The sequence below is a fragment of the Capsicum annuum genome, chromosome 2 (genome assembly GCF_002878395.1).
Source record: "Capsicum annuum cultivar UCD-10X-F1 chromosome 2, UCD10Xv1.1, whole genome shotgun sequence".
Classification (NCBI taxonomy): domain Eukaryota; kingdom Viridiplantae; phylum Streptophyta; class Magnoliopsida; order Solanales; family Solanaceae; genus Capsicum; species Capsicum annuum.
In genome coordinates this window covers 142,555,399-142,580,775 of record NC_061112.1, presented here as the reverse complement: position 1 = coordinate 142,580,775, position 25,377 = coordinate 142,555,399, and the positions used below count along the sequence as shown (strand labels likewise).

Genomic DNA, 25,377 nt, shown 5'->3' with positions numbered 1-25,377 from the left:
CTATTGATTTTGAGATATTAGTAATACACACCTTAATACGCAATAAAGTGTATAACTAATGCTTGTATAACTAATGCAAGCATTAATTATACATAAAGTGAAAAAGCATACCAAATAAGATATTAGTAATACACATTAAAGTAATGCATACATTAACTTTTCAATACATTCTACCAAACAACCCCTAAATGTTGTACACAATTTTTGGAGTGTTATACGTACTAGTTTTCCGAAAAAACAAATAAAAAAATAAATTCAGATGGTGATGGGGGCTATTCGAATTTGGCGGAAAACAAAGGGTAATTATTTTTCTCATGATGGTCAATCAGCAATTTGTGTAAAATTGAGGGGCTGAAACTACAATTTTCGCTAAACCTCAGTGGAACGTTTAAAGAGTTTTCTGGAACCTGAGCTCGCGGGAAGCCCATTCTTTTTCCAGAATAGTTTGAGAGTAGAGAAAAAATGGAAGCTGAAGCAGCGTTGGAGTTAGTGAAGCAGGGCGCTACATTGCTACTTCTAGATGTTCCTCAAAGCACCCTCATCGGTATTGATACACAGGTCTCTATTAGTTTTTTGGAATTTGCTGTTCGATTTTTCCAATTGATTCGTTTCGTTTAAATCTGAAGTAGTTTCGTTATTTGTAGATGTATTACTCTGGCCCTAATTTCAAAGGCGTGAAGATGATCCCTCCTGGTGTCCACTTCATCTATTACAGTTCATCCAACAGGTGCTTTTTGTTGCTTCAATCCCGTTAGCTTCTCGTTTTCTTCAGAGACTTATAAGATTCTAGGGTTGTGGAGTACTTAGTTATAAGTTAAATTCTGGAAATATGAGTACATTATAGCTTAGAAACGTCAAAGTTTGTACTCCAAAACAATAGATCAATAGTATATGAAAACATCTTCCCTGTCATCAAAACATAATGCCAACTAACTAATGCTATTAACAGTAATAACAGGAATCAGAAAGCATAATTAATATCCTAACTAAACTAACTTGCTGAATATCGATAGACCTTGTTCCATAGGAAACCTCTTATTTCGCTCAACTTTTTCACCGGTATAGGTTACTCATTGCAATAACACAGCTATAGAGTTTAAACCTAGCGAAGCTCAAATTAAAATTCTCATTGTTTCAAGTGAATGACCTTCCTCCTAACAGTGTATCACTCACTTGTGTTGTAAAAATCCTTTTATGTCGGCAGAACTTTTGATATTTGTACCGTATTGTTCTTTTTTGTCGTCAACAATATGCTTAGTCACTGATGCTGTCTTTTCTTCTTCTGGGTGCAGAGAAGGGAATGAGTTCTCACCAATAGTTGGTTTTTTCGTTAATGCGAGCCCTTCAGAGGTTTAAAAAAAGTCTCATTTTCCACTTCTGCATTTATATGTTTCAACAGAATGTCTGAAATGCCAATCCGAAGTAATATTGTTCATGTATAAACATAAATGACCATCTTTTCTTAAAAACAATAGATCAATAGTATATGAAAACATGTGCCCTGTCATCAGAAGAATAATTTGGGCCCATCGCAGGCCATGTGATCCACTCATGTCCATAATTGTTCTGAGCTCTTATAATGTTGATAGCTAGATAGAGTTTGTACAGTTTTATGTTGCCAAACCAGAGACACAGATACAAATATATTATCATTGATTCCATATATGCTTATCTCTTGCTTCTTTTGCTGATTGCTTTCTTTCCATGTTCGAACAGTTGTTCATTTGCCATTGATGTACTAAATATGTCTTCTTCTCTTGTATGTCAAATTATGTTGCAAAAAAAAAACCCGTCAAAGTCTGTTGTGAAACTTAATCTGTCTTTCGATGATAATTGAGCAGGTAATTGTTAAGAAATGGGATCCAAAGGAGGAGCGATTTATCAAATTATCTGAAGAAAAGGTGAGTTCTCCGAGGAATTTTCGTTACTCCTCTTTGGCTCTTTCTCTCTTTTCATTCCCTTTTCTCCCTTTACTTGTTGGCGATGTGTTATGTGTGCAGAGAAGTCTGCTCTGATCCAGCATGTTAAAAGCTAGCCCAAACCCAATCTTGTTACCCAGTACAATACTTCATCTTTTCTAACTATTTTGGATGTTATTGGAATTATTTCCATGGTAATTTGGTTTGATAGATAAAGGTAATGTACTTGTTTCCATTGATTTTGAAAGCAAATAAATTGATGAAGAGACCATTACTATCTAAATTAAAGAATTTTCCTTCAGAATTAAGAAATAATATTCTCATTCCTACCTCATGCAAGAACTTGGAGACTACTTGAAAAGTATGGAATCTGTGAGCTGGTTTCTTACCTCTGCTAGTCTTAGCGAACATGCTGTTCATAAGTTCATCCTACTCACTTAGATGAACTTAGATGCACATATAGTTTCACTTACATATTTAAGTTCATCCTACTCACTTAGATGAACTTAGATGCACATATAGTTTCACTTACATATTTAAGTTCATCCTACTCACTTAGATGCACATATAATTTCACTTACATATTAATTTATATCTTCCATTGAACAATTCTTTTTCTGGCATGATTTTGATGATAAGAGAACAATTTTTTAATAGGGGACTAGTTTTTTCTTGGGTGAAATTAATAAGGGACTTGTTTAACTGGATAACTGCAAACTGTTGGTGCAGCCTTTGAGTCCTGACGAGTAGACAAAGCATATAGGCGGTTACGACCACCCCCCGTAGTAGAAGTAGTACCCTTAGGTGGCGGAGCTGTGGAATCAAACTTAGCACCTCCAAGATTTCCTCTAGCTGAAGGGCAGTCCCTCCTGAAATGTCCTGGCTGACCACAAGTATGGCACGCATGATCACCATAGTTACACTTTCCCAGGTGATTCTTCCCACAATTGCCACAGTGTGGGTATGGCTTAAAGGTTTGGGCCATACTACCCCAAGATTGGGTGCCCTGCATCCTTGACCCACTGTTAGGTTGGGAAATTTTGGACCCGCTGATCAGCTGGAGGCCTGGGTGACGGGGCGCTAACTGATGACTGTGCATTGTTCCAGAATTTCTTCTTAGACCACTACCTCCCCCATTTGCCACCTTGCTGCTAACTGCCATTCTGATCAACCGATCTTGCTCTCTTAGCTTGCCTCTCCTCATTCCCAACCTGCTTTTTCATCTCTTCCTCCACTTGCTGCATGTACACTACCAACCTGGAGATATCCATATCGTTGTTCAGCATAGTCCTCTTACACTCTAATACCAAGTCTTCAGAGAGACCGGATGTAAACTTTCTCATACGAGACCTCATATTGGACACCAACTCTGGGGCATAGCGAGATAGCTAGGTGAATTTCAATGTATATTCTTTGACACTCATCTTCCCCTGCTTCAGATTTACAAATTCTTCAGCTTTGGCTTTCCTCAATTTTTTAGGGAAAGAAATGATCCAGAAAAGCATCGGAAAATTCTCCCTATAGAGCAGGTTCAGCATCCTCACCTCTCAACTCTTGCGACTCATTGTACCACTAGGAAGCCACATTTTTTAGCAGGTAGGCCACAAGCTCTACCCCCTCAGTATCACTAGCATGCATGACCCTGAATATCTTCTCCATCTCATCTACGAACCCTTGAGGATCCTCCTCAACCTTACTGTGGGTTCAGCCTCATAAACTATCCAACTCTAGTGATTTCAGAACAACCAGGCACAGAACTCATATCTCCAGACCAGTGGGACTGAGAAGCCACAAGCTGAGCAGCCGTGTGGATAGACTGGCGAAACTCAACATTTGAGACCTCTCTGTGGGGTACGATTAACATCAGACCGAGGAGGACTAGCTTGGATGGGAGGAACCCCTGGAGTAACAGTGAACTCTGGGGTACGGACTCTATAATGGGTCCGCATCCCATGAGTAAGGCGGACATCTTTAGCATTTGTCCTAGTAGGGACGGAGGTCGTGGTGGAGGTGTTCTGCTCATTGTATCAAGGGGAGGAATGATGTGACACGTAGAAAATCAGGAGTTAGGAAACATTCAGACCCTATAGCACGAATTAGAATATGACTCCTAAATGCCTCGTAGCTTCCTCCTTATAAGTGTGGCGCGCTACACACCCATAAAAAGGACTTTACTCAACACGACTTTGTAGACACCCCGTGCTCTGGCCGCGACGGGTATCTCGAACCATGAAGGTCTGAGAACCCCTTAGCATACGATCATAAGCACAATTCATATAAAGTACATGTGCGGAAGATAAACTGAAACATGGTAGGGCTCTTTAGTACAATAAAAGAAAATACATCAATTCATGAAAACCAACTTCGGTCTAAAAGTCTACGAAGTTATTACTGAACTAAACATACTAGTCTGTCTAAACCCGGACAAGGCCCTCGGCTTGACCATAAAACAACTGAAACTAACATATGGATAGAATGCCTTCTGAAGTAAGGGAGGCTCACCAACTCTGATTATCTGAGGGAAATCTACTGCTGAGCTGGACCACGAGACTGTGCCTTAGAACCTGTATTATAAGGGTCAATACTTGGAAAGTATTGGTATGCAGAACTAACCCAAAATAACGTATAATTCATATAAAATAATTGAGAGCATTGTGAAAATGATTTAGCATAATGCATATAAGAACACATGGGCATAATTCGAAATATTTTTGTAATTTATAGACTCAACTCTTTACTTTAGTTCTGAGCTAGATGGTGCACCTTACATTTCTAAAATCCCGCGGGCTATATGGAACCCGTCATTAACTCGGCGGCCAAGCCCCCTAATCCAAGTTTGCTGCAAGGATAGGGGTCCTATATACTATTCTTGTATACTAGTGCCCGGGGCAAGCATACATTGGTCATTGCATCATGTCTCCCGAATCAGCAAAGATCGATTTCCAGCAATGAGCCCTTACACTCAAATGTCTTCTTCGGGTAACCATCTAACTCTTTTTATGCGCAATTTTAGTCCTTTAAAACCATGCTTCATGCTAAAAAGATGTTCATTTACTTTTCAAATCAAGGGCACCTCATAATAGGTATCGTCATACCTAGACTTACAAGCCATATCACATCATATCAAGTCCATAGCCCTTCTCATTCAAAACATGTTAATGACCACCAAAAGATTTGCATATCACCTGAGAGATCTTATTTCAAAAACATATGAAAACTTATGCACAACATTCTCTTTTCATGTCTTTAACACATGGTGGCCAATTCTTTCATTAATCACATGCAATTTCTTCATTAGGACACAAAAACCTTTAGCATGAGAAATACCCCTTTGAAAACGTGCAACACAACAATGCATAATAGTTAAAGAGACATTTAAAACTCAAGAGTTATCGCCATTCATAATATAGCCCCAACACTAGTCACACATAAATCTTGTGATAAAAAAAGGGACTTATAGTTCGTGCTCTCAAACATATTTCATAACATGCTAAGACCATAAATTTCATCATGGGAGAGGGAATTTCATAAATCATGTTCATAAATCACCTTTCGAAAACTCATACCATATATGCACATGATTATAAATCAAGCTTATGGAAACACCCCATGATAAATACATACTTTCATCAAAATAGGTTAATGAAGCATGCTCTTCAAACGATTTCCAAAACCCATTAATATACGTAATTATATACTTTTAAAGCTTGTTAAAACGATAAACTTACGCCCATGAGATTTAGGATAGTCCCACATACCTTGATAACGATGAGAACATAGAGAAATTTGACCCCTTGGAGATTAGAATCCTCAAACCCTAGGTAGTTTCTCCTTCCTTGCTATAATTAGGGATTTAGTGAGGTGAAATAAAGTTTTTAAGACCCTATATTCATCCAAAAAGGGTTGGGAAAGGTTTGCTAGGGTGAAAAGACCTCTATGCCCTTAAAATATAATAAAACGGAGCAATTCCAATGCACAAAAAGGGTCGCGGAGTGACCCCATCGCGGACCAGGAGGTTCGCGGCGCGATGCGGAACCATTCCACTGGCCCTTCGCGGGCCCCTCTGCAGAACAGAGCCTTTGGTGAGTGCCCAATTCGCAACGCAAACCCTTTTTAACGTCTAAAAACACCCCCAACGCATTCCATCCGAACTTAACATGATTTACCATCGATATAGGGGTCCTATGGGCTCGTTTTAAACATTAACTAAGTGATCAAAGTCCGAGGTGTTACATTGTCCTTAGATAAGCCAGACGATAATTCAATTTGGTCTTTCTACATATGATCTCTCAGCCTGTTGAGCTTCAGCTTTTCTACTGCACTGGTTAACTATGATGTTCTGTTTATTGGTTAATTGTGATTTCTCTGTGACTGTGATCCTATATGGGAAATTGTTTTCATCTAATGCAACAATATTCTTAAACATATCTATGGTGGCATATTTGTTGCTTTATAAAACTTGTTTCTGTTTAGAAAAATGATTATTTCCGGTTTATTTGAAGGAAGAAAGATATGTTCAAGCGGTGAAAAAATTGGAGTTTGACAGACAACTTGGCCCTTATGCATTGGATCAGTACGGAGATTGGAAGCGCTTATCTAACTTTATTACGAAGAGTACCATTGAAAATCTAGGTAAATACATTTCTTTCGCATTGTCTCTTAGTGTTTTGACAATGAGAACTGAGGTAGCATCTGAGACAAAGATGTGGAATCCTTGGTTGAGTTGATTAAAAGAGTTATCAGCCTATTAACGTGTTATAGACTCAATAAGCTGAAACTGACCTTCAAACTTGATACAAGATCGTCAAGGAAGACACTAACACACACCAAAACAGTCCATGATTTGAAGAACCGAGGACCCCTTTTGGTGACCCCTCTCGGATTCACTACACAATAACAATACAAGCACGATAACAACAAGATTCTAAAGTGTTCAACACCTATAATCAGCGAGCCACAGACTATGATTACAACACAATAACAAGAACAAAAATGACACAACAAGGTCTCGGGTTTGGACACCCAAAACCGAGAATGAACACAACAGTAATAAGATAGAATGATAGATAACTTGACATACAATGCACAAACACTATGAACCAAAGTGTATATTGAACACTAAGACCCAAGAATTCATACAAATAACATCAAGTTCTTACGGTGATCTCAAGGGAACGAAATCCCCAAGCAACCAACGTTTCAAAACAAGCAACCAACACAAGTGATTCCACACTTGTCACAAGTGATATCCACACTTGTATGAACACTCTCAAAATATCATCTAAGTTGTGAACAAAAGACCTAATGTGTTCTATTTATAGTGTAGGTTATAACTTATTACAAAATGACTATAATGCCCTTAGACAAAGGGGCGGCCTTCGAGTGTGCATATTGGACGGCTTTGGAGTGTTGGGACTTGTTCTCTACACTTCAAAGCTTGTTCCATTGGTTGGGCAGCCACCCGAGCTCGAGTCTTTATGTATTGGTCCACAATCACGATCGTACTTGTATCAAAACTTCTGTTTGTTCTCTGGCCACCTTAACACCTTCCTTGAGTTGTAGAAATATGGTTGATCTAGATGTGCTCCAACACTAGATTTTCTTATATCAATAAAAACATTGTTCCCTTACTAGTCAAATTGCTTTTCTGCGTACTGAATGGATCCTTTTTTGCTTATTTTTTTCTATTTTTAAAAATAATTGTATGGTATTTTTTATGAGTTATCGAACTTGTAATTTTCATCCTCCCATTCACATCTCTACTCTTATGTGCGATTTTCTCAAGTTAAAGAATGTAAAAAAAATTGATTGTAGGAAAATACAGTAAGAAAACTTTAAGGGTTTTGTTCTAACCATCAAATCTTAGAACGGGGGTTGTTTCAGTCCAGGCATATATAGAATAGGTGCATGGATATATGAGTTAAAGGAGAGTTTGTACTTTGTTGACTCTGCCACTGATCAAGCCTTGTAAGTACTGGATAAATAACTACTCCCTCCTTTTCAGTTAGTTTGTCTGATTTTGACTTGATATGGAGTTTAAGAAACTAAGGAACACTTTTGAATCGTGTGGCCTTAAACTAAGGATATGTAAAATGTACCAAAATGCCCTTTAATGTGGTCTTAACATGCCATGTGGAAAGTTGAAACTAAAGAGTTGTCCAAAAAGGAAAGAGGCATTCTTTCTAAAATAGACTAAAAAGGAAAGTAAGACAAATAATTGAAACGGAAGATCATTTATCACAAAGAGAATTAAAATTAAAATATGTACCATATAATAAGACTCTTGCAGTGTAAGCTAGAATGCTAGATAAAGAGGTAGCATGTTTGAGAGTATTCGGGAGCAATGTTTATCAGCCCTTGTGTCTTTTTTCAATAAGATGGTGCATGATATATGATGATACTTAATTCCATTAGTACTGCACCTAAGGATCCCTTTGGTAACGTGATATCATAATTACGCCCATTAATTGTGGGACGTGATTTCTCAATCCCTCCTAACGTGAGATAATGATACTTGAATTCATACTAAAATAAACAACCTTATTGTGAGCCTTGTTTTTTTAATTGTTAATTGTGAGCCCTTGGTTTCTTTGGCCAGCCCAATGGAATTGGTTTAGCTAGTGTTTTTCATGTCATAGATAATGGATTATCTCTTCCCGAGCAAATCAAAATATGAGTTACTCTGGTGTGTATGATCGTTGCTTGTCTTGTTTTCCTTTTGCCATACGGTTCACTAGTTTCATCATTTGGCAGAACCTATTGGAGGAGAAATCTCAGTTGTTTCTGAATCTGACATGGTTGAGAATGTTCATAAGACAGCCATTGAAAAAGTCTTGGCTGAGCAGTTGAAGAGTAGCAAGTTCTCGAAGCCTGATCAGAAATCGCCAAGTAAAGGTTGTTATTACACCTCAATTCCGCGTGTTATCAAGCTAAAGGGAGCTTCAGGACAAGATCTTACTAACATGAATCTTGACAAGGTATCTGGCTTAAATCTGCGCAGTTTCTATAAATTAACTAGTCTTTCTATGTTTCTTTTATTTTGCTTTTGGCTAGTCTTTCTATGTTTCTTTTCTTTTGCTTTCGATAATAAACTTTAGCTTTAACCTTCTATGCAGACACACATATTGGAGACCAGCCTGACCAAGCAATATGGTGGTTCAGAAGATTCACTTCTGGGAGAACTACAATTTGCCTTTGTAGCATTTCTGGTATCAGCCAGCAGTTTCAACTTTTCTTTGCTCTTAAGTTCTTCATGTGATGAACCAACTTTATTGAGAAGAAAGTTCTTGAAGTTTAATATGTGAACAATTTACAGATGGGACAGTCACTTGAAGCTTTTCTGCAGTGGAAGCTTTTAGTCAGCCTATTACTTGGCTGTTCAGAAGCTGTAAGTATACATCAATCTCTCTGCTTATATGTGGCTTGGAAAAATTTCCTCTCTATTGACATTTCCCAATACAATAGCACCCCCCCTCTCTCTTTCTCTCTCTCTCTCACTATGTTTCCATGCCTAGTTTATGTGGATTTTTTCAACCACTTACATCATAATCCTAGGTCTACTTTTAAAGTCAAGTTTATATCTAGTCTAACCATTAATTTCTTTGCAGCCTCTCCACACAAGGACTCAGCTATTCACCAAGGTAACATTCAAGTTTCAAAGAATATCTGCTTTCTGTGCATGCTGTCTTATAGAAATGTATGTTACTTCCAGCTCTGTGGCGGGAAGGCTGGGCCTATGGAATAATTCAACAATTTTACATTGCATTTCCTCAACCCCGTCCAACATAAGATGAAAATGAGAAATCCTATCAGCTAATATGGATGGTGAAAAAATATACCCATCAAAAAAATATATGGATGGTGAAAACGAGAAATCCAATATGTCTATGCGGATTTGTTTTATTTCATTTTATAAGGACTTTCTTTATCATAAGAGTGATCTTATTGTAGAGGCATTCTAAGCAATGAAGTGCTTATGTGATCTTACTCTGGTTCATGAAAATGAGAATAAGTGTGGCCAATGGTATGGTATTGTGCTTCTTGGTGTGAAGTTGGGTAAAGGAACATAGTAAATGGGTGGTTTCATCGTGTTAAACTTTGTATTTAGCTGATTTAACTGGTAAATTATGATACCATGCTTTCTCTGGTACATAGGGTGAAGAATTCACAGTGTATAATTTATCTATCTCGATCATTATGCCTTTGTTGAGATGAATGACACGTTTGGATATTGAGAATGCACTTGGTCTTCCATGCAGCTCCATATTCCATACATTTCAGTATAAAAAAAATTCCTTGAATTTATTTTGATTTCTTGTCATCCTTTTAGATTCAAACATACTGACTCTTGCAAACTCTATTTATCATCAGTTCATCAAAGCAATATATTATCAGTTGAAATTTGGATTTCAAAAGGATAGAAAGGATACTGGCAGGGCAGAGAAGGGTGCAATGACTTCGTTGGACAAGTCTTTGTTGTCTGCTGATAACTTCCTCCGCCACCTTTGTAAGGTAAATTCCAGTTCATATAGCAGTGTATGTATGCTACTAGAGTGTAGGGAAAGGATCTTAATATAAATTCCTGGTTTGTTTCGAAACTGACATGCTCCCTAGATGTGAAAACTCTTTGACACGTCTTATAAATGTTGTTTTTAACGGGTAATGTCCGTGCCTGTTTGTGCGTGTTGACTATTCCAAAAGGTACCTCTACCTCTAACTAGCGGAGGCTGCCCACCAAAGCTTAGACACATGGAAAGAAGTCACCTATCATTTTTTGCCTCTTCTGGGATTGGAACCTTAGTCTCTCAGGGTTTTGGTTTCCACTTTATTGACTGCTGCCATACCCTTGGTAGCTTGTAAGCATTTCACTAGCACTCGCACTTTTGAGTAATAAGGCTATGAAATAATTCACTTGTGATAGTGTATATCTTGATTACGCTAATATGGATCTTATTGAGCCATCTTTACCATTGGTTTCAGGAATTCTTCTCATTGGTGCTTGATGCCCCCGTGGTTGATGGAGACCTCCTGACTTGGGTATGCCTCCAGACTGTTTGATACCTTTTGATTCTTTGAAATAAGTTCATGATTTATTTTTGTAATCCAAATTCTAGTGAGTAGAGTTGGAAGCATTCTTTTTAATGGACTGTTGCATCATAGTTTCCTGCAATAGTCTTTCTGCAGAAGTATAGGTTTATGCAAAAGATTGCTATCAATTCAAATGATAGTCTAGCCCGTTTGGCCAAGCTTATTTTTCCCCAGAAGTGCTTATTTTTTCTCAAAAGTGCTTATTTTGAAAAACTGGGGTGTTTGGCCAAGCTTTTGGAGAAAATAAGTGTTTCTGGCAGTTTTTTCATAAGCTAAAAAAAGTAGCTTCTCCCCCAAAGCACTTTTTAGAAAAACATACTTAAAAGCACTTTTAAAAGCTTGGCCAAACACTAATTTCTGTGCAGAAGTGCTTTTCTAAATTTATTGGACAAACACGAACTGCTTCTCACAAAAGCACTTTTGGAAAAAACACTTCTCAAATAAGCTGATTTTATAAGCTTGGGCAAACATGCTAATATCTGTCCTGTTTTGACCATGTGTCCAGTGAAATCAACTAGTGAATTTAGTCTATTATCTTAAAGTGGAACTAAACTGAAAGTTGTGAACCACTGAACCTTATAATTCTTTGTCAAATAGGCAAATGAGATGTCGAATTTCATAGCTCAATTTCATTACTAGGAAGGATAATGAACATCTCTTTTGTCCTTTTCCCTTTAGATGCTTGTATTTATTCGAATATAGAATGAGGATATGTGCTTGGTCCATGTGCATTTATTTTATTCTATAAAAATCTCTTATGCAATTCAATTCTTAAGCATTCAGGGTATTGTTTTGAAACTGTGTTCTTAATAATCTACTTGAGTTACTATGTCATGGCAAGTCTAATCCACCTTCTGTTCCTTTAGACATGCAACTCCAGATTCACTGAACAACTGTTTGTAATGCAAGTAAATGAGCATTTCTTTTCTACGGCCTATCTTGAATTACAAATGGTGGGTTTTTCTTCTTGTTTGAATGATAGACTAGAAAATTGAGAGAGCTGCTTGAGCAGACTCTTGGATGGGACTTCCAGCAGAACAGTGCAGTCGATGGAATGTATCTTGAAGAAGATGATGAGGTTTGGAAAAATCAGATGCTGGTTTTCTCTTTTTCCTTCTTTTTTTTGTCGCTTCTTTCTTCTCATTAGGTCTTTCGATTTTTGCAGTTTGCTCCAGTGGTGGAGATTCTAGATGATACTGATCATTGAAACTCAAAGCAATATGAATATGAGACGCGATCCAAATGTAATTAGCTGTTTGCCAATGTTGATGTGTCATGTTTGCTGTTGAAAGATTCTGGTCCATCAGGCTAACACACTCCACTTATTTGACAGCTCGAGTAACAAGAATGGTGCATGCGTCCAGTCAAAAGATGAAGTTAAACATGGAACCAGAAAGTGGTATTTTATTTCTTTATAGAAGTCCTATGCTAAATCATATCAAGTTATTGAGATCATTGAACGGCATCAGATTTGCCTGGTGTAAACTTGTCACTAGAGAATTATGTGACTATTTGTCTGTGTATTACTGCAACAACTGAAGGGGAAGCTTGTCGTTTTTCACATGTAATGAATATGAGAATTCTGATCAGGATCCTTTATCACTAAACCTGATGGAACTGAATATGACAATTCTGTGGAGAAACCATTTATGATGATATCTTATATACTCTGGAGATTGCCTAAGCTGCTAAATTCCAGAACTCTCAATCTTTCAGGTCTGGCATTTCTAAGCTCTGTTCATGTGTGCGCTGAGTTCATATATCTTTACGAGAGACAGTGAATTTGCCATCTCATATTTTACATAACATTCTTTAGGTACGGACTAATAATAGTAGAAAGTACCTGGCCAGTATTTTCTAAAAATACAGAAAGAGAAGTGATTCAAGCAAGAGTCTTCAGAGGAGTAATTCTATGTTGTCAGTTGCAGAACCTTACCAAAGCTGAGGAACTGCTTCCAACATCATTTATATTTAATTTCTGAAAGTACATGTTCATTCAATCCTTCAAATTTTACATTTTTAATGCAGCATCTTTCTATCAAACCTTCTAACCAATAAAGCGCCAAGGGAAATGGCGATTGTCGAAAGAAGAGAAGCGAATCACATCAAAAATATGTTCTACTTGATATTTACTTCAAATCAAATACTATAAATAAATTTATATCTATAATCTATATCTATAATATATTAAAAGTGTGAAACTCCTTAAAAAAGTGATTTAAACTTTTTGCCCTTCATTAAAATACCCCTAATAGACAAAATCGTTTTTTCACTATTTGTTTAAAAATAATTATCATTAAATTATTATTCAAATATCTAGAATATAGAAGGAAAAAAATAAATAAAGAAGAATCTCATATCAAAAAGGAATTAAACGAAATGTATAAAAATTTTTGTTAGCAACTTTTTAGGGAAAACCCTATTTATTGGAAGAAGAAAAAATAAGAACCAAAATTTATATATTAAAAAGGAGAAATCGTATGGTTGGTTTTTAAGGAAAAACTTTTAGGATCCGGCACCTTTTTAGGAAAAAAATAAGAACCAAAATCTATATTAAAACAAAACGTATGGCAGTTTTTTTTTTCTTTTTTTAAACTTTTCGGAACCAATATATATATCTATAAAATATTATATTTTCTTTTGTAGTGATCAATTAGAAAAATAATCCTAAAATAGGATAGAAAAATACTCATAAAATAGGATCGTATAAAAAAAATACTTCTATAAATATTGAGATGCATGGTAAACTAGAGAAGAAATCGATTTACTTATTGAGAAAATATGATTGATGCTCATTTAACTTGATTCGATTGTATATCTAGATTGGTAGATACTTAATAATAGAATTAAACGTGTGTGTATATATATCTTCTTTATTTTCATTCAAGTAATTTACAGGTGGTAGATGAATGTCGGTTGTCTTTGAAGATTTTTTTTAGGTAAAAGTTAGGTTCAATTGTATTATTTTTATATTTCTATTTTGAGATTTTTTTGTGTGTGCAAAGGTTAAGTTTAGTTGTATTATTTTGATATCTCTATTGTCGTATTATTTTGTTATAGTTTACATATGGTAGATGAGTGTCAGACGGCTTTGAGAAAATTTTTTGCGTAAAGGTTAGACTTAATTATATTATTTTGATGTCTCTATCATCGTATTATTTTGTTGCAATTTACAGGTGATAGATGAATGTTGATCGATTTTGATAAATTTTTTTTGGCAAAAGTTAAATTTAATTAAATAAATTCTCCAAAAAATATTAAATTTAATTATTATATTCATCTTTATTATTTAAACAAATATCTTATTTAGTATAATAGAGGTACACGTCCGAAATGCGTACACCTAAACTGTACAACAAAACATGCTTCTTTCATTAATAAATTTATCAAGTGATATACCTCAACACTTGAATAGGATTTTTTTTTTTTAAAAAAAAAAAGAATACAAAAGTACAAAATTTGAGTCCACTAATTTATGAAACAACAAAAAAGAGACTATACATAATTTGTCCGCCGAAAATGTATTTGGTCGGTAACAATAATAACAATATAATGTTGAGAGTAGGATTCGAACCCAGGACATGTCAACTATTGTCTCCTTTCACTCTTCTCCGCCGTCTACCGCTTAATTCTCTTTTCCCGGCGAAGCCACGATTATAAGGTTTTGAAGTGAATAAATTAACTGATTGTTGAACTTTGAGCAAATACATAGACATAATGGTATTTTAGCATAGAAGCTGATGATGAGTTGTATGGTTTTTTTGTCTGCGCAAATCGGTGAAATGTCTCGAAGGTATTACCGTCTTTGTACAATTGCCTGCATGTGCAGATCAATTTCTGGAGTCAAATTGCAACCACCAATCTTACGCTCTACATTCCAGTCTCATCAACGTACTTTACCACATGGCTATCTTTATCCTATGCTCCAATTTCAAGGTTAGTTCTCAGCACTCCTGTCAACCTAATTATTGTGATGTATTGCTGGCCTTTATAAGGCACAGTTTGGGCATTCAACAGTATTTCATCTGTTGTGAGAGTTCTCAATGAAATATTGCAAGTCCTTGTCTGCTCTAAGGCAGTCCAGGACTGAATAAATTCTCAGAATTTTAGTGGTGTGAAAGTTTTTGAATAAGGTTTGCTCAGTTGTAGGAGTAACAGTTTCAAGCCTAAGGACTTACTTGAGTTTTGGATGGATTGGTTTAGTGACTCACATAGTTTCTGTCAATCTTATACGGAGTAAATTAATTTCAACCTAGCATCGAGTCGCATAGTGAATAATTTTACTATGCTTCTACTTCAATATCTGGCCTCTTAGGTGCTACTACTTGTGTCTCAGCTGTTGAACCATGGCCCTGGACAAGAATTTAATTTCGCCTGTGGTTTGGTGTGAGTTATAAGGTATAATAATCACAGGATAAAGTGTAGGATTATTTTATTCCACATTTGGTTGGAGGTATTAGTTAGTCTCGGGATTATTTATCCAGCCATTTATGCCATAGCGATGGGATAAGTTATCCCATATACATGGTGGGATAACTAATTCCAGGATGCTAATCCTGGGTTTAATTATCCCCATATAACTCTTTCCCAACCAAACAATTGCAGCCTCTGCCGTTGAACCGTGGTCCTTGACAAGAATTTGTGTTTTACATGTCCGAATTCTTCTTAACTGCTTTTTCTTTCCACAGGTCTATGACATGTATGTTTATGTGCTTTTCACTTGAGATTCATCATGGATATTCCTGTCTCTGCTTTCAAAATAATTTTCTGGAAACTAATCTACAGGCGTTTCTTACAGTATTTTGCAGATACTTCATCAATTGACTTTGTTGATCACTATCATGTGTTCAGTATAAAACGACCCTTTAATTATATAGTTGTCTAAGAATATATAGGGCTGCAATTCCTTTATTCTTATCTTTTAAGCAAACCATACTTCACCTGTTGAAAAGATTGCAGCTCGCCTTATAATAGACCCACTTGTATGTGTCTGTCCCAGTACTTGAGCGCTTCTCCTTTCATTAGAACTTGTCAGTTGGCAGTCTGATTGTTTCTTGGATTTCTTTCTTGTGTTTTTTGAAGTGAAACAAAAACATATAAATTTGGAAGATTTTCGCTAAAGTTCTGTTTTCTTGGTTGGTTATACATCAATAGAATATTCTAGCGTCTGTGCCACCATAATTTGACCTCTGTTTATCCCTGAAATCACATCAAGTTTTCAAATTAATTTTTTGTCAAAGTGGCCACAATTTTTAAAAATTTAGTCCCCAAACTTGATTTGCATAGAACTTCTTGATATAGTCCAGAAGTCAAAGCATCTAGTTTAGAAATATGGAGTATTTCCTGTACACAGCATTTTGACTTTTTCCTTCTTGCAAGTATAGTAACTTGCAAACAAAATTCAAGAGGTGCTTTATTTGATGCAGCATTGAGATCATACACACGTAATAGAAGTTCCAGCTATGATCTATTTGGTAACGGTATACCTAAACCAGATGAGTTTAAGAAAGCGTGGGCAAAACAAATGGATGACGAAGAGAGCCGTCTTTGGACAGCAAGTGAAGATGAAAGTGACTCCGACAAAGGTGATAGTCATAGCCGTCTCAGAAAAGAGATAAAGAAAGCCAAACAGCGAGCAAAAGAGCAAGATGGTCCTATTGATGCAGATGATAGTGATGAACTGAGAAGTCTGTGGTCTGATAGTGATGATGAGAAGACATTATGGACCGGTAGTGAAAGAGACGATGACGATGATATTCCGACTGAACCATACCCTAACGAAAAGAGTGATAGATACATTGATAAACTATTTGAGTTTGAGGAAAAACCTAAATATAGAACTCTCTCTGAAGCCTTGAAATCTGAGCAGGAACCTGAAGAGTTATCTCCAGGAAAGCAAGCTAGAAAAATTGCAGTGGAAAATGCCCTTAAGAAATTGAAAAAGGGACCTGATGGGCGTTACATCAATGTTTGGGAGGTTATGAGCGATTTGGACATTCTGATTGGTGCTTTTGAGAACATCATCTCTGGACCAGAATATGCTGAATTGAGACAGGGAGGACCTAAGAAATTGAATATGCAGTTTTTCAAAGACATACAAGCTCGTATGAGAGATCCAAACTTTGAGTTCTCTCCTGAAATAAAATTGAAACCAAAGAGCAAATTTGTACGTAGAAAGAAATGGCAGAAAACAGAATCTAGGCGCAGGAAAGCACGGAAAAGATAGCTTCATACCGGCGCCTTTCCTTTTAGCATCTAAGCATTGTACCGATAGATTTGTGTCTTAGTCGCTGATTCCCAGTTTCTTTAGCTGTTGGATCAGAGATAATTCATGTCCAGAAGAAGATGTGTCAGCTGTCGGTGAACTTGCTTACTGCTTTCTGTAAATTATTTATAATTGCTCTATACCTACCATCTTTTCGAGTTTCACATTAATGCTTGTTTACTGCAATTGTGATTTCTCTATATCGCAAAGCAGCTAATGTCTTGGGGAATAAAGGCTAAACAGTTTTATGTCTTTTTCTGAAACTAGGGAGTATCACTTCAACATTCAAATGAATAAAAGGTGGATTTAGTAGCTTCGCAAATAAAGCTTGTTAGCTATTAGGCTATTACAGTATGTTAAAACACTAGGATAGTATTAACAAAGTTTTGCACCGGCAATGTATAGTAGTGAAATTACTTTTAACAAAGAAAAGATCAAAGAGACGGAAGTTTGAAAACTGAAATCTTAACCACATATATAGGTATGGATGGAAAGTCTCTCAATTGTTATAGCTATTCATGTTCCAAGAATGGCTGATGGGTGGGAAGACACCATAGGGTGTCTGATTGAGAATTCTCCCTGGTTGATATGTGTAAATATCGCTGGTGAAGTTGTCAATGCCATTGGCATGCCTGTTCTGGCTGTAAGAGTTCATCATTGTTGGAGGGTAATCAAAAAAAGAGTTCATTGTTGAAGCTGGATATTTGTAATGGTAAGCTTGCATGTTATTCATTTCACTGAATGGCCTTGGTTGGTATCCATAAGGCCCTTGAGCAGTGTGTAAGTTCGGTAGTCCTAGCTCTTCGCTTTGCAAATCAGCATAGCGGGAATTAGTACTTTTGAGACCTTGGTTTGGAGCAAAACTAGGATAAGTGTTTCGGAGACCTTGAAAATCAACCATTGCATTTCGTCTACCTTGAACACTTCGTAGATCTCCAAATGGGGAAGTGCTTCCAAAATCTGCATTGTTAATGATGCTTTCTTCCTGACCATTATATGGATAATCCATGTTTCCTAGTGCAAAAAGGTTCTGATTTGCCTCACCGATGAAAGAGTCAATCCCGATACTTTGTTCCAGAAACTGTTTGTTTCCCCACTGATCGAAGCTTCGTCCAACAGGGGCAAACATAGGCTGTCTCTTGGAGGTTCCAAAAGAATTGTAAGTGTTGTGCATTTGGTTTTGATGCTTGTTACTATTAAGCCAGTTAAGGAGTTGTGTGTTTTGAGTCTTCTCATTGTCACACCAGTTTAGAGCTCCATGGTTTTGGTGAAAGTCATCATTGAACCAGTTATAGAGTAGTTCTGTTTCTTGGTTTTCCATTGGGTTTTCTGATAAAAGCTCTGCATGTTTCCCAGATTTGTTTAGCTTCTTGATCAGTGTCGCGGAGTCCACATTCCCAGATACTATGACCACTTGTTCATCAACATCCATTTTCACTTGATAAACCCCTGAAACCAAATGTTTAGTCCCAAAATAACTTTTATTGTGAAGTATGAATACACTCCTTAGGAAAAGGATTAATTAATATCTGCCAAATCAAGAATTTAGAAATATATTTGCTCACCCTCTGGTTTTTTCTCCTGGTGTGCATGATGGAGAAAGAAGGTGGTAATTGTTAGTATGCATAACTTATAGTAAGTGAAAAATGAGTACCTTCAATTTTTTTAAGCAGTTTCTTCACTTTTCGCATGCATCCGTGACAATTGATCTGAACTTTAAGAACGTAAGTCTGTAAACAAAAAATACAAACCAGAAGTTAAAGAAGGAAGAAGACAATGGTAAAGAGGAGGAGGAACTGATGAGAAGTAAGTGAATGACCTGAATTCTCACAAGCTCAAAGTCATGGGCAGTAGCAGACATTTTTCAGGTAGCTAGCAGTGTTTAGTTTGATCTCTTTTTTCTAATGAAGTTGTAACTTGTTGTTCCTATTTTAAGTTTTCCCAACTTCACCTTAAAAGGATCACCCTACAAATGGCTAAATATCAGCCACACTAGCACTAGTACCAGAGTAGCAGAGAAATGGGCACCAAATACATGATGACTTAGAAAGAGCTGCCGAACAAGAACATGGGTCACTAGCCAGCTAGTCCTTTCATCTCAGTACAAAACACAACAGGCCTCCAGAAATGTCAGTGCATGAAGTGTTTTTGTGTGTGTGTGTTGGGGGGTGGGGATGGGGGTGGGGGTGAAGGGTGTAAGAAAAGCATGATTTGACCAGTTGAGTAGTTCAGAGAAATAAGGATTGACAGTTCAAATAAGGGAGTCAGGCAGAGTATATCATTTTTCCATATAGAGGCAACTGGCAAGTAGTAACGTCAGATTCTTTTGTTATTAGCATGCCTATGTGTGTGCGAGTAGTACGTTTACATGATTTGATTCTACATACTTTATTTTTAATCTGAAAAATAGGTGCTAGTATAAAAAAATCCACACTACGTATAACTTGGCTCGTTTGATAAGACTGTACTATTAAAGAAAATAACCATGCATTGACATATGCATAAGCATGATTAAACATAAATTGCCCTTGAAGTCCCTCAAAGCTAAAGAATGTGGAGTGTATTTCTAAAAACAAATAATTTTCTTAGAAATTACGCAATACGACAACAACAATATACCCAATGTATTCTCACATAGTGGGGTCTGGGGAGGGTAGAGTGTACACCCACACCATACCACCACCTCAGGTGAAGTAGAGAGGCTGTTTCCGATAGACTTCTTAGAAATTGCACAATGCATGTTATTTTTAATACACCACACCAAATAATCGATAAGAACTAATTCTAACATAACTATCCCACCAGAATTGATCTCTACGTATATTAATAAACTCTATTTAATACTATTCTTATATACCCTGTCAAACGAGGGCTCGTGTTAATTTACGAACATTTATTTTACTACAAGCTAAAGAAGTAAAGACAGTATTTGAGACGTCGGTACCATTTTGGATTTTCAGTTCTTCTTTTGGTTTTAATAAAGCCTTGGGTTTGGACTCTTAAATATGGTCCATCTTGTCCGTTCGATAAAATTGGGTCGAAATGTGATGGTACGTCTTAACTATTTTGATTCTTTTGCATGAGAAAATACGATAAATTGGCCCATAAAGAGCCTGACATCCAATAGCTAATATGTACTATCTTCTGAACCAACCAGTTTGTCAATATTACAAGAAAATAACATAAACATACACCTTTAACTTATTATATTGACACAAATCTCCACACTTATAAAATTAATTACTTTCTCCATTTCAAAATAAGTGAATTGTTGGGGTATTTATTGGTGTTTCAAAATAAGTGAATCATTGAATTTTTTTTCAAATTTACCCTTATGATTTGATAACCAATTAACTTTTGAAAAAGTATTACAAGATCAACTTCTTTTGGGGGGGTAAAAATAAAAAGTTGTGTTAAATTTATGTCTTTAAATTTTTTTCCTTAATCTTTGTGTCAAAATTCAACAATTCATTTATTATGAAACGGAGGGAGTACAAAATTTTTAACAATATATGTATCTTCGCTGGATGTATCGGGAGCTAATTATGTATTTCGACAAACCCATAATCAAAAAAAATATCTCGGGAGCTAATTATGTATCTTTACAATGGAAAGAATGTATCTTCGTTGGATGTATCAAAAGCTAATTATGTATCTCAATAGATCCAGAAAAAGAATTTTCAATACTTATGCAAAATGTCTATTTTTTTTAGAATTAAGCTTCAAACTGCCGGAATTTATGTTTTTCGGCCATATTACAATGCATACGAATTCAATTTTTCATGAGGTCCACGGTTGGATCATTTTTTCTTGAGTTACACAATTTTGGTCCATATAGCCATGAGCCATCTTCAGAAAATGCAACTATTATTTCTAGTCTTTCAAAGATTAAAAATCTTGTTAAACTTGAATTTGCCCATGAGGCGAGTGAGGTCGAAACTTCACCTTTTAAGGCCATTCTTGTAAATCAACATGCTGGACCATATTTGGGAGGTCAAGCATTGTCAGTTAAATTGTCAAAAATTTTGAACATGTTATATTAATTAATCATAGTTAACTAAAGAGTATCTGTAAATGACATGTTATATTTTTCTTTTTGAATTGTATATTGATTATGTCCTTTGTTGATTTTTATGAGGTTCTTTATAAGAAAAATATGCTGGCAAAGACAACCCCAGACAGTACTAATGTATAGCCAAAGCAGGGACGTGCATGTCCCCTTCAATAGTTCAAATTAATAAAACTAAAAATTACACAAATACACAACTTATGTTTTCAATATTATAAAAAAAAATTCCAACTCTCTAAACATATTACAAAAAATCTCAACATATACACAGAATGCTATGTATATGTCGGCTATGTTATGTATATTAATAGGGAGAGAGGGTAAAGTAATTAAAAAAGTAGGAGAGAGTGTAATTACTTTCAAAAGGGTTGGTATTTATGTTATTTATAGTTAGTATCCGTTTGGCCTTGAAAACTAAAATTTTCAGGAGTTGGAGTTGAAGTTGGAGTTGAAATTGGAGTTGGAGTTGTGTTTGACTATGTCTTTTTTGAATTTTCTTTTTGACTTTTGAAAAAACTTTTTTAAATATAATTTTATGCCCTAACTTTTACAAACTATCAAAATCACTAGAGTTGTCAATACGGGTTGGCTCAGCCCATCTGGACTAGCCCATACGGGCTTTGAGTTTGACGGGTCAGGTTGGGCTGGCCCATTTAAATGACGGGCCAAAAAATACCAAGTCCACGCTATTATCCTGTGGGCTGCGGGCCTCACGGATCAGTCCACTTTTTTAAAAATAATATTTTATAGTTTAATTTTACATTGTTAATAAACATAAATATTTATCACACAATAACACATGGTATTAATGTTTGTTAATCAAAAGGGAGCCAGAGCTCGAATCACCAAAGTAGGAAGAAAACGAAGAGGTGGCACTACTCAATCGGAAACATCACGGTTGAAAGTCAATGGCGCGTTGAGGGAGATATAGTGAAGAGGAGGCGGCTAACTGAACTAAGGAAATTAGGAAAGTGAAGAGTAAAATGTACTCTGTATGTTTTAGAGGTAGATATTTAATTATTTTATTATTTATTAGATGCGAAAGTAGGAAACTTTTCGATTTCCATTTTTTTTGTTAATGAAACCGGTAATGGTCATCATTGAACTTGATTGTTTTTTTAACTCTTTTATTAGTTTTCGATATTTTATTTTATTTTTAAATTATTTATTATTTGACTGACGGGCTAGCCCAACCCACATTTCTCAAGCCTTATGGGCCATGGGTTTATCCGGGTCGGGCTAAAAAGCCCTGCTCTTAAATGAGCTGCAAAAATTGAAGCCCACCCCATTAAATTACAGGTCGGGCGGGGCTGGCCCACCGGGCCTTGGCCCATATTGACGGTTCTAAAAATTACCCAACTAAAATTTACTTACTAATGGAAAAAGAACACAATTAGCCATTATTATAAAAATAATTACATATACATGGTCATATTTAATGAATTTCAATTATGACAAATATAATATTTACATTAAGAGCCGCTTTCTCAAATTTGAAAATTTTAAATATGGATGTTATATTAACAGATTTATTTTTTTTAGGAATTTATTTAATTTATTTCCTTCATTTTCCGTTCCTAAAAAATAGTAAATAATGAGTTGTTATTAAATTTTAGGGTGCCGCTAATTTATTTCTTTAATTTTCTTATACATGAAAGATTTTATTGTGTGTGAATAAATTATTTCTATGTAAAACATGCTTTGTATGTTTATGGTATCTTATATCATATAACATAAATATATAAATATGCTTAGTATGTTTCTTTATACTTTGTATTTTTATATATGTGTGTATATGATACATATATGGTATCAACTTCATATATAACATACTTTGTATATTTATATTATAAATATGCTTAGTATGTTTCTTAATACTTTGTATATTTATATATGTGTGTGTATGGTATATACATGGTATAAACTTTATATATAACATACTTTGTATATTTCTATTATAAATATAATACTTTATATATTTATGGGTATAAATATAATATTTTATATATTTATGGGTATAAATATAAATTAGCAGTAAAATAATGTCTTAAATAAGGGAGAAAATTAAATAAGAGATAAAAATAATGATGAGAGAAAAAAAGAGATGTATATTAATTAGGATAGCATTAAGTTTGAAATTATAATTATCTTATTCTTTAAAACTGCTATATACATAATATTGAAAAAATAATGTTATAAAGAGAGTTTTATATAAAAATTTAAAAGATTGGAGTTATATGTAATAATAATAAAAGTTGGAATTGAAGTTGAAAAATTGTGAAAACAACAAAAACCTATTTTCCCTTTTCAAAAGAATTTTTCGAAATTATTTTTCAAATTTTCATGGACAAACATCACAATTTCCAACTCTAAATTATTTTTTTTCAAAAAAAAGAAAAAAAATTTCATGGTGAAACGGGGCTTAATAAAACTCTTTTAGGCCCCTCTTAACATGTAGACTCCTTAAACTTTAATTAGACACTTCATAAAGGAAATGCTTCTAAAGTTCTATAGTCTTACTTTTCTTTCTGTTCTTTTCAGAACTTTTTTCTTTTCTAATAATTTTTTCCCTTCATCTTTCCACATGTCATATTTAGATTATAAGATTTTAAAGTTTTCTTTACTTTTTTAAATTTAATGTCAAATCAAAACAAAAAAAATAAATTGAAACGGAACAAGTATATAATAAAAATTACTGGGTAACACTGCTGATAACTTTCGTGATGATTGATATTGCCAAAAAAAAAAAAAAAGAAGGAAAAACTTTACAGTTAGTTGATTAGAGCATAATGTGGTTGATTATTAGAATTCTTTCAAATATCATCATTCCCTTGAAGAAGCTTCCAATTACTTTTGCTACCAAACAAGCGTTAACACCTATTTTTCAAATTTCAGTACTGTTTCCTTTACTGCTGAACATGCAATTGTTGGAACACCAATTTCATTTAAAAGTGATTCGATAAAATGATCATAAACCTTAGTTTTTTCTTGATTCCTTTCATATATTTTAATTGGAAAAGAAGAAAGAAGGATGGAATTTTGTGGATCAGTGATTAATAAAGGTCTTTTTCTTTCTTTGCATTTCAATAATGCCTTGAAAGTGCTCTGTTTTCTGAACTATACAAAATTACTGATACACATCCGAACTTTAGGATGTCTTGTTACCCTAGACTAATTAAAACCGTTTTTTTTTTGCAAGCTTAATGCCTACGTAGCACATCAGTGAATCAACACACTGAAGGTTCACGTATGTGTCACGTAGACACTAAGGTTATCAAAAATATAGTTTTAATTAGTCCAGGGGTAATAGGATCTCCTAAAGTTCGATATGTCTCAATAATTTTGTGTATAGTTTAGGGTGGAAATAATATATTTTCTCTTGAATATATTTGTGCGGCTAATCTGGGGCAATTTTCCCCCAAGACACACAAATCATGGTTAAGGTAATTGTCATTAATTAACTGATATAAGCGGCGGAATTAACATAAAAATGTTCAACATTTTTGTTTTTATCCAGTCACTCAATTCTAAAGCAACATTGTCATTTTCTCTTTGTTGTCAGGATTTAAATACATAAATAAATAATGGTGGAATAAAATTTCCATCTTTTTAAATTAAATTGGTCGGTGTTTAGAGACTTGCTTTTTGAAAACTTGACCATGTAATGATGGAGTACCTAATTTAAATTTTTTTACTTTCTTTCTTTTCGTTCAGATAATTGCACCATATTTGTTGTCATTGCTCAACTTTTTAGAAAGAGAAAAATTGGTGAGAAGACTTTTTAAGGATCTTAAACTGTCCTATACAGATTGAAAATTGAAAGATGGTATGAGGAAAATTTAATAGGAGATAATTATAATGGTACTAGTTTATTATATTCCAACATAGTGGCAACAGGTACAATCTACTAATCAAGATTTAGTAGGATAAGATATATCATATCTTAATCAGTACTTAACTTTTTATATCCACAGTAAAATTCTTAATTAGTGGGATTGCATCACTTTTGTCATGTTAAAAGCCAGAAATTAAGGACA

At 35.1% G+C, this 25,377-nt stretch overlaps 3 protein-coding genes across 4 annotated transcripts; 2 read left to right on the top strand and 1 right to left on the bottom strand.

Moving 5' to 3' along the window:
* Positions 1–338: 338 nt before the first annotated feature.
* LOC107860106 (protein AAR2 homolog) lies at positions 339–12,721 on the top strand. Of its 2 annotated transcripts, XM_016705346.2 has the most exons (14): positions 339–558; positions 645–727; positions 1,293–1,350; positions 1,842–1,901; positions 6,422–6,551; positions 8,673–8,896; positions 9,035–9,127; positions 9,235–9,306; positions 9,527–9,559; positions 10,290–10,430; positions 10,899–10,955; positions 11,989–12,084; positions 12,172–12,250; positions 12,340–12,721. In XM_016705346.2, exons 1-13 carry the CDS (start codon positions 463–465, stop codon positions 12,211–12,213), a joined length of 1,185 nt encoding a protein of 394 aa, XP_016560832.1. In that variant the 5' UTR covers positions 339–462; the 3' UTR covers positions 12,214–12,250; positions 12,340–12,721. The 2 variants fall into 2 exon arrangements, with proteins under 2 accessions (XP_016560832.1, XP_016560831.1); XM_016705345.2 differs by having other exon boundaries at positions 12,172–12,721.
* A 1,699-nt stretch (positions 12,722–14,420) lies between these two features.
* LOC107860103 (nucleolin) lies at positions 14,421–17,457 on the top strand. Its single transcript, XM_016705344.2, has 2 exons — positions 14,421–14,942; positions 16,433–17,457. Exons 1-2 carry the CDS (start codon positions 14,747–14,749, stop codon positions 17,230–17,232), a joined length of 996 nt encoding a protein of 331 aa, XP_016560830.1. The 5' UTR covers positions 14,421–14,746; the 3' UTR covers positions 17,233–17,457.
* A 144-nt stretch (positions 17,458–17,601) lies between these two features.
* LOC124896297 lies at positions 17,602–19,132 on the bottom strand. The gene is made up of 3 exons (XM_047407851.1): positions 19,091–19,132; positions 18,926–19,001; positions 17,602–18,720 (listed from the first exon to the last, which is right to left on the bottom strand). The coding sequence occupies exons 1-3, from the start codon at positions 19,130–19,132 to the stop codon at positions 17,771–17,773; spliced, it is 1,068 nt and encodes a 355-aa protein (XP_047263807.1). The 3' UTR covers positions 17,602–17,770.
* Positions 19,133–25,377: the final 6,245 nt, after the last annotated feature.

Bases quoted from the DNA above. Each gene is read 5' to 3' on its own strand.
- LOC107860106 (XM_016705346.2), top strand. From the start codon at position 463: ATGGAAGCTGAAGCAGCGTTGGAGTTAGTGAAGCAGGGCGCTACATTG. The intron at 1,351-1,841 runs GTTTAAAAAAAG...ATAATTGAGCAG, and splicing joins TTAATGCGAGCCCTTCAGAG to GTAATTGTTAAGAAATGGGA. The intron at 9,128-9,234 runs GTATCAGCCAGC...AACAATTTACAG, and splicing joins TTGCCTTTGTAGCATTTCTG to ATGGGACAGTCACTTGAAGC.
- LOC107860103 (XM_016705344.2), top strand. From the start codon at position 14,747: ATGATGAGTTGTATGGTTTTTTTGTCTGCGCAAATCGGTGAAATGTCT. The intron at 14,943-16,432 runs GTTAGTTCTCAG...TATTTGATGCAG, and splicing joins TCCTATGCTCCAATTTCAAG to CATTGAGATCATACACACGT.
- LOC124896297 (XM_047407851.1), bottom strand. From the start codon at position 19,132: ATGTCTGCTACTGCCCATGACTTTGAGCTTGTGAGAATTCAG. The intron at 19,002-19,090 runs GTCATTCACTTA...TTTTGTTTACAG, and splicing joins TTGAGCTTGTGAGAATTCAG to ACTTACGTTCTTAAAGTTCA. The intron at 18,721-18,925 runs GTACTCATTTTT...ATTTGGTTTCAG, and splicing joins ACTGCTTAAAAAAATTGAAG to GGGTTTATCAAGTGAAAATG.